Source organism: Emys orbicularis, chromosome 25, assembly GCF_028017835.1.
Source record: "Emys orbicularis isolate rEmyOrb1 chromosome 25, rEmyOrb1.hap1, whole genome shotgun sequence".
Lineage (NCBI taxonomy): Eukaryota > Metazoa > Chordata > Testudines > Emydidae > Emys > Emys orbicularis.
Window position 1 is genome coordinate 7713418 of NC_088707.1, and position 11357 is coordinate 7724774.

At 52.6% G+C, this 11357-nt stretch overlaps 1 protein-coding gene across 1 annotated transcript; it reads right to left on the reverse strand.

Moving 5' to 3' along the window:
• Positions 1-3611: 3611 nt before the first annotated feature.
• On the reverse strand, positions 3612-9628 carry TMEM101 (transmembrane protein 101). Its single transcript, XM_065422703.1, has 4 exons — positions 9492-9628; positions 7347-7527; positions 6496-6642; positions 3612-3920 (listed from the first exon to the last, which is right to left on the reverse strand). Exons 1-4 carry the CDS (start codon positions 9626-9628, stop codon positions 3612-3614), a joined length of 774 nt encoding a protein of 257 aa, XP_065278775.1.
• Positions 9629-11357: the final 1729 nt, after the last annotated feature.

An 11357-nucleotide genomic window follows, 5' to 3' on the forward strand; every position in this document is an offset into this window, starting at 1 on the left:
GGTCAGCACGGCCAGCCATGCACAGAGCCCCAGGGGTGTTTCCTGCACCCAGAGGAATGATTGGCACAAAGAACCCTCTTCGCCAATTCAGCACCCAGCTTTTCCCTAATAAAGTGCTAGCGAAGCCGGTGTTGTGCGGACTGTTGTCAAGAGAAGTTAGAGCGAGGAGGTCGGGACTCTTGGGTTCAAGTCTCATCTCTGCCACTGACTCACCGTGGGACCTCGGCAAAGTCACTTCCCCTCTCTGTGCCTCACTTTCCCGACCTATAAAATGGGACCTCCATTAACGAGCGTGTAAAAAGAGCAGCGACATCTTTCCTTACAATCCTGTGGAACAGCAAGTAGGAGTCACACACACAAAGCTTGTATTTATAGGAGTCAGCAGCCTGGCTGTGGAGTTCTACATACAACGTGTACAGCAGAAAACAGACACGGGTAGCTGGAAAGCGTCAACTTTTAATGTGATTTTGGCTTCTTTTTCAAGGTGTCTCGAGGCTGCTGTGCGCCAGAACTGATCGACAAATGTCAGCTGGGAACTTCAGAGCGGCCAAAGGGCCGCAGACACCAAACCGCCAGTGAAATTCCAGCTAGTGCCTTTGAAAGCCCCACACGTAAACGGGGTAAAATTGTCAGAAGGGACAAAGTCCCACATTTGTAAAAGTCTTTAGGCGCTGATGCACTCGGCATTGCGACACCTAACTGATTTAGGAACCTAAACCTCATTTTAAGAGCCTAAATCCTACTGACTCTCAATGGGATTTTGGCACCTAAATCCCTTTTGAAAATGATATAGGTTCCTAAATCAATTAGGTTTCACTGAGCACGGCAATGCCTAAATACTTTTCCAAATGTGGGCCTAAGTGACTTAGCAGCCTATGGCCCATTTTCAAAAATGACTTAGAAATCTAAGTCTTATTGGCAGTGGGACTTAGGCGCCCGAGCAACTTTTGAAAATGACAGGTTCCTAAGTCCCCTGGGCACTTTTGAACATTTTACCCTGATCACAAACCTACTCGTCGTCCATCACCAGCATCCCTGGCAGTGAAACATTTAAACGTCCAATTGCTAGAGATTTGCCATGAATCTACCGTGAACTCTTGTTAGTCAGCCAGTAAAGCAGCAGGAAATCTGAAATGATCTGTTTAAGAACTAGCATCACCAATGGCAGGGTTAAGGAGAGCCTGTCTGGTTAAGTGCCATGAACCTGCAATGAACTCTTAAAATGCCAGCACTACCCACGTATAAGCCAGAATTTTTTAACCTAAAGTTAGGCACCAGTAAGCCCGAGAGGAAATGTACAGGTATCGTAGCTTCAACTGGTTAGGCACAAACTAAAAGCGATGTGCATATGAAGCAGAAGATGGGAGACATTGTTCAGGTAGGAGAGGAACTGGGCAGCAGGACTCAAGACCTTGGCTCTGTTCCCAGCTCTGCCACAGATTTCTTGCATGACCTTGGGCAAGGCAGTTCATCCTCAGTTCCCCATCTGTACAATGGGGATAACAACACTGCTGTGCCTCAGAGGGGTGGTGGAGGACAAATCCGTAAGTATCTGGGAGGTACTAGGTACTCCAATGACGCCAGACACCTCTCAAAGTCGGCCTGCTTATTTAGGTGCCAAACTTTAGGTTAAAAAATTCTGGCTTATACGTCTCTCCTGCCAGCATCTCTGTTGGTGGCTTAAGTAAGATCTGACCTGGCTCTGGAGCGGAAAAGCAGCTGAAGTTTCCTCTGTTCACGTGCCTGTGATTAGGGGGAAGACAGGAAGGATGGCCCAGTGGCTAGGGCACAAGCCTGGATTCGGAAGACACAGGGTCTGTTCCCTGCACAACCACCGACATCCTGGATTACTGTGGGCCTCTGAGTTTCAGTTCCCCATCTGTAACATGGGGTTAATAGACATGGCTCGGGGCGGGGGGGAGAGATGGGTGTGGGATGAACATAGTAAAGCTTGTGAGGTGCTCAGATAACAGTAACGAGGACGGAGAAGTACCATAGGCGGGGTTTGGCTTGGCTTGATTAAAGCCAAACAATGTTCCGGTAAGAAATAAAACTCAAGGGGTGGAGTTAAAAGCCTTTTCTCATTTAATCATCAGAAATACATGATGGGGAAAGTGGTTTAGAAAATAGGGAAGACGCAACAGCAGGTCAAAGTGGACGGCTTGATCTAGGCAGTTGAGACAATGACCGTGTTTGAGAGCTCTCCTTAGGCGGACAGGGCACTAGAGCGAGAGAGATCCTGCACGCCAGCTGGCCCTGCAGCAAAAGACAAACCAAACCTGGCGGCAGGAGGCCCTCATGGGGCAAAGGCAAGTTGTCTCTGGGCAGCATGTCACCTTATAACATGGAGCGCAGTCTCCCAACCTGTCCCTGACTCTGACAACCCTGGCCAGGGTTGTAAGACATGGGATCCTCAGAGGGTTGGGAACCAGACTTTTCCCCCCTTTCAAGCTTCCCTTCCTCACTCAGTCACTCCACCACAGCACTCTGGAAATTCCACCTCTCTTGGGGGGACGGGTAGCAGCTCCCCTCTCTACGGAACTGTTCATTCCTCCAGGCTTTGGCAGGCAGGATTGTCCGGTTGTAAAGCAGTGTCGATCTGCTCCCTCCATCGGGCTGTGCTAGGAGACAAGCCAATGCACAACTGATTCACATGCATGCTCCATTGATGGACGGGAGGCAGCATGGACGGATGCACACAGAGCGGGAGCGGGGCAAGAGGCAAAATTATTCCCTTCTCATCTCCGAAGCAGCTTCCTTCTCCCTCTCAAGAGCATCAAGGGCTGTTCCCCTTTGAAATCGCTCCTCTCCACAGCACTGCATCCTTTCGGGGAGCAGGGTTTCTTTGTAACCCCATGAAATTCCACAGGCAGTAGTTAGAAGCACAGTGAGAACCCAGATTAAGTAACGAATGGAGGACGGTTACTCTGGCTTGGACACTGGCCTGCTGGGTGATCTTGGGCAAGTCACGTCCCCGCTCTGTGCCTCGGTTTCCCCATCTGTACAATGGGGATGATGACACTGACCTCCTTTGTAAAGCGCTTTGAGATCTACTGATGCAAAGCACTAAATAAGAGCTAGCTTATTATTACCGTTGTCCCCACACACACAATGGTCCCCACACACTACAACCAATGTGCAGAGTTCACCACAGACGATGAAGGGGTGGCTTTGAAGTCCCCCATTCAGTTCATTGTTGGCGTCTTTCCAGTAACCAATCATCTGGCTCCCCAGGGGGACTCCCAAGCTTCCAGGATCCACTCCTCCTTTCAGCAGAGGAATTACGCTGCTCACACACCCACTGAGCTAGTCTGACCCTGTGGGCAGCTGTTCTACAATGTCCCCTTTGCTGCTACACAGAGCCAGAAGAGTGAGGTTCTACAGGGCTGTGCTTAAAACACCTGTCAAAGGGCAATGAAGGACTAATGTGCTCAAGAAAGGCAGCCACTGAGTCCCCTGGCCCGTCAATGGGAAAAATCAACTAGGAATTTTTTAAAAGTAGTAAAAAAAGAATAAATAATGGTGATTTAAAAAACCCCTAATCCCATCCCCTCCCCCAAACTGCAGAGCCCTCCCCCAGGCCTGTCCTATCTGCCCCCACTTGTCCCATCTCAACCATCCGTGGCCAAGATGATGACAGCCCCGAAGATACCAACGTTCTGCCCGATGAGTTTCATCTGGTTCCAGAACTCGACACGCCGGGAGTCATGCCAGTAGCCGAGGTTCCCATCAATGAACAGGATGACCAGGGGCAGGATCACCGAGAGGATCTGGGCGGCCGTGCTGATGTAATAACCGGACAGGAATGACAGGGCCAGCACCCCATAGAGGATGAAGAGTAGCTGCAGGGTGATCTCGCCACCTAGGATGTGGTTGAGGTAAGCCAGACGATCCTCTTTGCTGTGCTGGAGGGAATAGGCCTGTAGGGTGCAGTGGAACAGTAAACCAAGAGGTAGGAGCAAATTCATACACACTGAATATGTCTGTACTACAATCAGGATGTGTGACTACAGCACGGCTAGACATACCCACGCTAGCTTTGATCTAGCGCTGCCTGGCCAGGACCCTGGGTACATACAAAATGGGAAATGACCGCCTAGGAAGGAGTACTGCGAAAAGGGATCTGGGGAGTCATAGTGGACCACAAACTAAATATGAGTCAATAGTGTAGCACTGTTGCAAAAAAAGCAAACATCATTCTGGGATATATTAGCAGGAGTATTGTACGCAAGACACGAGAAGTAATTCTTCCGCTCTACTCGGGCTTCAACTGGAGTATTGTGTCCAGTTCTGGGCGCCACATTTCAGGAAAGACGTGGACAAATTGGAGAAAGTCCAGAGAAGAGCAACAAAAATGATTAAAGGTCTAGAACACATGACCTATGAGGGAAGATTGAAAAAAATTGGGTTTGTTTAGTCTGGAGACGAGAAGACTGAAAGGGGATATGGTAGCAGTTTTCAAGTACATAAAAGGTTGTTACAAGAAGGAGGGAGAAAAATTGTTCTTCTTAACCTCTGAGGACAGGACAAGAAGCAATGGGCTTAAATTGACGCAAGGGAGGTTTAGGTTGGACATTAGGAAAAACTTCCTAACTGTCAGGGTGGTTAAGCACTGGAATAAATTGCCTGGGGCGGTTGTGGAATCTCCGTCATTGGAGATTTTTAAGAGCAGGTTAGACAAACACCTGTCAAGGATGGTCTAGATAATACTTAGTCCTGCCTTGAGTGCAGGGGACTGGACTAGATGACCTCTCGAGGTCCCTTCCAGTTCTATGATTCTATGTTGCTGCAGCTTCACTGCTGTCATTACTGAAGCTAGCTCAGGCATGTCGACATGTAGTGCAATCACATCCCCCAAATGCAGTGTAGACGTAGCCACAGCCTTTCCTCCCAAAAGGCTTTGGGGATTGTGTGCGCGACGGCAGCTGCTTCACTGCACACACCCAATCACTACACAGCAGCTTACGGGTGTAGGAGACCAGCTGAAACGGACGGAGGCCCAATGCAATTCAGAGAGCATAGGCCAAAAGGGACCATCAGGATCATCTAGTCCGACCTCCGGCATAGCCTATCAGGACTTCCCGGAATTAATTCCTGCTTCGAGTCGGCTGGTGGTTGAACTAGAGTGGATCTTTTAGAAAAAACAGCCAACCTTGATTGAAAAATTTTCTAGCGATGGAGAATCCGCCACAACCTTCAGCAAATTGTTCCAGTGGTTAATTACCCTCGCTGTTAAAAATTCATGGCTTATTTCCAGTCTGAATTTGTCCAGCTTCAACTTCCAGACACTGGATCTTTGTCTGCTAGATTGAAGAGCCCATTATCAAGTGTTTGTTCCCCTTGTAGGCACTTCCAGACTGTGGTCAGGTACCCCCCTTAATCTTCTCTTTGTTAAGCTAAATAGACTGAGCTCCTTGAGTCTCTCACCATAAGGCAGGTTTTCTAACCCTTTAATCATTCTCCTGGCTCTTCTCTGACCCCGCTCCAATTTATCAACCTCCTTCTTGAATTGTGGGCACCAGAACTGGACACAGGATTCCAGCAGCGGTCACACCAGTGCCAAGTACCGAGGTAAAATAACCTCCCAACTCCTACTCGAGATTTGCCAGTTTATTACTAGTCTGAATGTATCTAGCTTCAACTTCTAGCCGTTGGATCTCATTATAGTTTAATCATCAGGCTGGAATTTGGCCAGGAGACTAAGGTTAATAGCTGACTTTTGCACGAAGCACCATGGGATCAGGATGCCAGTTTTACATCCCCTCTGAAAGGCAGTGCCACCAGTGGCACAGTGCCCCCTGCTGTCATGCTGGGGGTTCTGATTTAATACAGCCTCAGCAGGAAGGAACAGTGCCTGCTACTCAATCACAAAATAGCCACAAAGACTAAGGGTATAACTGGTGCCAAAATACTATCTCCATTTCTCTGCCTCCTCCACCCTGCAGGGCTGTTCTTAGGGGATCATGGAAGCTGATGCTCCTCCCACCGATCCAATCCACCGCCTCTGTTTCTGTCCAGTCATATGCAAATAGTACTATGGCTTTCTAAACACCCCAGAATCCTTTGCAGTAGGCTGCAGGGGTGTCCAAAGGAGGTGCAAAGAATTCTAGAACCAATGTGATACCCAAAGGCACCTTCAGGCAGAGTAAGCAGGTCAGGGCTGGCCAGTAACCATGGCAGCTGGGGTGTTTCTCTGGCAACAACCCCTTTTAGTCCAAGGGGCACCCTAAGTGGCCACCTGTGCCCCACAGAGAATCCCCCCTTGTCTGATCTCCCCCGAGCTGTGATACAAGCTGCTCCAACACCCACACTTTCCCAATTGCGGCCACAGCCACACGACAAAGTGCTGAATCCCAGTTTCTTTCTGATCACCCCGCTTAGTCCCCGTGCTGTGGTGATTTCACTGCAAGCCAACGCACGCTGGCTAGCAATGGCAGAGCTGTGCATGAAAGTCCACCATGGCACCAGCCTGCTCCTGCCCCGCTGGGTACATACCACGCAGATGAGGTAGATGCCGAGGAAGACCTGCCCGGTGGACTGCAGGGACCTGCTCCGTGGCTTCTGACGATAGATCTCACCAGCCCCACTCGCCAAGATCAGGAACCCACCAATGATAGCTATGGTTCGTGAGTACATCCTCACCTGCAGGGGGAATCACACAGTGTGTACCTCAGTTAGGGACTGGGAAATAAAAAGGAGCCCCATAAACTTAAAAGAAATAAAAGCACGAGGCATTTAGATACATGAAAACAACATCTGCAGGGGCAATACACTGGATACAGACCTCTCATCTTCACATTTCAGGGCACAAGCTGATCATCAGCTGAGGTCAGGAAGAAAGTGTGTAGGCTTGTAGCTAGGTACGCGATGCAATCTCGCTGAAGCAGCTGCTTTGGCCATGAGATAGCGGACTAGCAGGATCAAAATGGGGGCAGAGGTGGAGGGGGATGAGAAGGGGAAGGAAAGGGCGATGGGGATAATTCTTGCTCTCACTGAAATACTAACATGGAGACTGAAGCCTGCTTCTATTCACAAAGCAGATGCAACCCAGGCATTAGCAGGGCAAGTTTCCCCTTACATCGTCCTGATCTCAAGGAGCGAGGGAGCGATTCAGTCTCTATGGCCTCTTAATTCCTTGCCCTCTCTGCTGAAAGAGTGAACAAGGAGGCTCAATGAGGATACTAGCTTCACTTGGATGTTAGTGCCTGGGGGCCTGGACTGAGATCTACACTCATTTTGGATAGGCCAAACAGTCCAGGGTTACTAAGCGAGGCTGGCATGGGAACAGATGAGGCAGCTGCCCCCTAGCCGATCAGCCACCCAGGGAATTCCGATGAACCCCTCACCTTCAACCAGTCACCGTAGTGCACATAGCCCCCGATATACGCCGCGTACGTGCTGACTGCCAGCTGAAGGGCAGCTCCCAGTGCAAACCACCTGCGCTTCACCCCGAAGGACATGAAGCTGGCACACAACACCGCTGCCCCCATGTCCAAGTACAGATACGGGACGGGGATGTCAGGTTTCCTAGGGGGAGACAAGGAAGGAGTTTCAATCCAGTTGGACATCTGAGGAATCAAGTCAAACCACGTAAGCAGGACAAAGCAGCCACAACCCTCCGTCCGCATGTGAGCCCAGGGTGCCCAACTGTGTTCGGGCACTGCCTTAGGAAGGACTCTGCTTTCAGGCTGGAGATATTAGAAACCTGAGCTCTCTCGCTCACATTAGCCTGTGAATAAGTGTCCAAGGGACAGCCCTGGACATGGAGGTCCTGTATTTATCCTGGAGTATGTAAGGGACAAATAGTGGCAAGGCAAGTTTCCCCAGGTCATCCCATCAGCATGCCTCAACCGCAGCCTTCTCCAACAATAATCCCTAGCTTTTATACAGCTCTTTTCTTCCACAGATCTCAAAGCACTTTCCAAAGAAGGTCAGTATCATTATCCCCATATTACAGAGGGGGAAACTGAGGCACAGAGGGGGAAGCAAATCCACTCAAAAAATAAGATATAGTAAGTTCTCCAGGGCAAGGACTGTCTATTATTGTATTTGTACAGCACCCAGCACAACAGAGGCCCATCTTCGTTGGCCCGTAGGCACTACCATAATAAACATGAGTAATAATAATAAGCAAAATACCCAAAGTCACCCAGCAGGCCAGTGGCAAAGCCAGGAATAGAACGCACATCTCCTGAGCCCTAGTCTAGTGATCTATCCACTAGGCAACACTGCCTCCCCAATGCCTACCATGAATGGAGAGGGAAGCCACTCAAATTATCCAAGCTTGCCGTTCCACGTGTTATGAAAATAAGCTAAAGGCCATTCACAGTGCCTCTCTGGGTGACCCAGCACCATCAGAAACGCTCCACCTCTAACTCCCCAAAGGCACATGCAGTGCTACAGGGTTTCCACTCCAGCATTAGCTGCATCTGGGTATTGCAATCCAAATAGGGTTGCCACCTTTCTAATTGCTGGTAATGGGCCCTGCCCCACCTTTTTCCCCTAAGGCCCCACCCCTGCTCCACCTCTTCCCTTGAGTTCCCGTCCCCTTCTCCACCTCTTCCCTAGGCTCCACTCCCTTTTCCGCCTCTTCCCCCAAGGGTCCACCCCGTCGCACATGCCTCTCCCTTCCTTGCTGGATCCACTCCACCTTCCGCGACCCCAGCTGGGTTCCCTCTGCTGTTCCAGGGCTGGGACAGGAGCTGCTGCAGGCTAACAAGGAGCCTGTGGGCAGGTAGGAGGTGGCCCCCAGCTGAGCAGGGGCTGGGTTAATGACCAGGCACCTCCCCCCACCTCACAGTAACTGAACTTTAGAAAACCAGGCACCTGGCAACCCTAACCACCAACAGTCTAGCACCTCACGTAAGCAATAGCTAAGCACCACGAAGTCCGGTAAGGAAGGATTTAGAGCCTGAGCTAGGGTCCCCGGGCTTAAGGCAGAGCCTTGATGTTACCTTAGCACCAGCAGATACAAGGCCATTAACCAGCCCATGCCTAGGAACAGTGTGTAGCACAGGCAGCTGCTGGCCTCAGGGGACCAATTCTCATCCTGCCCTTAACTCTGCCCTTCCCCATGACCCCAACCACCACCCCCAACCCTCTCCTCCTCCCCCACCACCAATGACCCTGACTCCATCGATCCTAAGGTCTACTCCCTCCTCCCCCATTCCTTTCCTCTCCTCCCCATCTAACCCCTTCTCCTGCCCCTCCCCATCCCTCCTGACTGCTCCCCCTCTCTCTTGGCCCCTCCCCCATCCCTCCTGGCTCCTCCCCCTCTCTCTTGGCCCCTCCCCCATCCCTCCTGGCTCCTCCCCACCCCTGACTGCTCCCCTCCCCCATCCCTCCTGACTCCACCCCACCCCAACTCCTCCCCCATGCCACCCGTCTCCTCCGCACCCCTGACTGCTCCCCCAAATCCTCCTGGCTCCTCCCCCATCCCTCCTGACTCCGCCTCTGACTGCCCCTCCCCCATCCATGCTGCCCCGCCCCACCTGCGGGCGTCGGCCCGCTCCGCGAAGAGCATGAGGGCGCTGAGGCAGTTCCAGAAGGGGAAGCGCGTGAGCAGCACCGAGCCGAGCTGCATCAGCAGCCGCAGCAACCGCCGCCGCCGAGCCCCGGCCGCCGCCATCTTAGTGCGGGGCAGCCCGGCCGGTCCGGCAGCGCGCTTCCGCTCGCGTCCGTCCCCACACCTGCCCGGCCGGAAACGCGCCCCGCCAGCAGGGGGGTTCCGGCCACGGGAGGTTCCTCTTGGAGATGCGCGGGCGGGCGCTGGCTCCTTCCAGCCCCGCTGGAGTCGATGGGCCTCCCCTCGCCCAGCACTGCCCTGCGGGGGTGTCCTCGCTACAGGGCCCGGCCAGGGGAAGGGCAGCCCCCCCCCGTACCAGCCAGCCGCCTCAGGACGGGGGGAGAGAACCCAGGAGTTCCGCTCCCCTCCTCCCCCCGCTGGGAACAGAACCCAGGAATCCTGCCTCCCCTTCCCTCTTTCCCCCGTCCCTCCTGGTTCCAACCCTGTACCCCTTTCCCTGCCAAGGGCTGGGAACAGAACCCAGGAATCCTGCCTCCCCTTCCCCCTTTCCCCCATCCCTCCTGGTTCCAACCCTGTACCCCTTTCCCTGCCAAGGGCTGGGAACAGAACCTAGGAGTCCTGACTCCCCTTCCCCCCCCCATCCCTCCTGGTTCCAACCCTGTACCCCTTTCCCTGCCAAGGGCTGGGAACAGAACCTAGGAGTCCTGACTCCCCTTCCCCCCCTCCATCCCTCCTGGTTCCAACCCTGTACCCCTTTCCCTGCCAAGGGCTGGGAACAGAACCCAGGAGTCCTGACTCCCCAACCCCCCCTCCCCCTGCATGCACCCCCATGTTCTAACCTCCTTCCCTATTCCCTGCCAAGGGCTGGGATCAAATCCAGGAGTCCTGACTTAGTCCCTCCCCCAACCACCCGCCACCGCTCCCCTCCCACAAGAGGGAACAGAACCCAGGGGTCCTGCCTCCCAATCCCCACCCCCTAGACCCCAGCCCCTTCCAAGAGGGGCTCAGACTCCAGGAGTCACAGCTCTCAGTCCCCACCCAGCTGTAACGCTCCTCTCCCCGTCCTTCAGTGCTGCCCTGGGAGCGCTCCCCGTATTTCTAGCTGATAGTTAATAAAACCTGGCCCTGGGCGCTCACGTGTCAGCCTGGTGCCTGCAGCTTTGACCATCATTTTAGATGGTTCCGTGGGAGAATTCACCTCTCTGTCTCCCTTCGCAGTCTGGGGGACCCCAGATGGACCGAAACAGAGCTGAGGCCTGCCAAGAACACGTTACATTTTGCTCCTACAGCTGGTGAATTCCAGAGTGATGGGGGATTAATTAAAAATGTGGGATTATGGGATGCTGGCTTCCTGCCCTTAGTGTGTGGTTTCTGCAAACGCAGTAAATCCAGCTTTAGGACACAGAGTTTGCTGCGATGCCAGCAGATAATATCTGAACTCGCTTAGATTGGGGATAGAGGGATGGGGGAACCAATGATCTTCTGTTCAAGGACATTTCAATCCAGGCCCTGGATTTGTGATGAGCCAAATTTCCCCAACTCTTCAGCAGTGTCACAGCTGTTTGACTAACAGCCAGATTTCCAAGGGCTCAGCACCCATGTCTGTATATTATAGATTCCCCCTCTGCTGACCCACAGAGAACAAGCCTGTTACAGGCACCAGTTATCAAAGCTAGCTCCAGCTGTACCAGCTCCTACTTTTAGCCCTGGAGGTCCTGGTCCACGTAACAGCCCTCCCATGGGCACCGAAATAAGCATTAGATTTGCAGAAGTGATGCTTACAGGGGGGTTGTCCAAGCAGCCCAGCACGCAGCACGTACGGCTCTTTGGA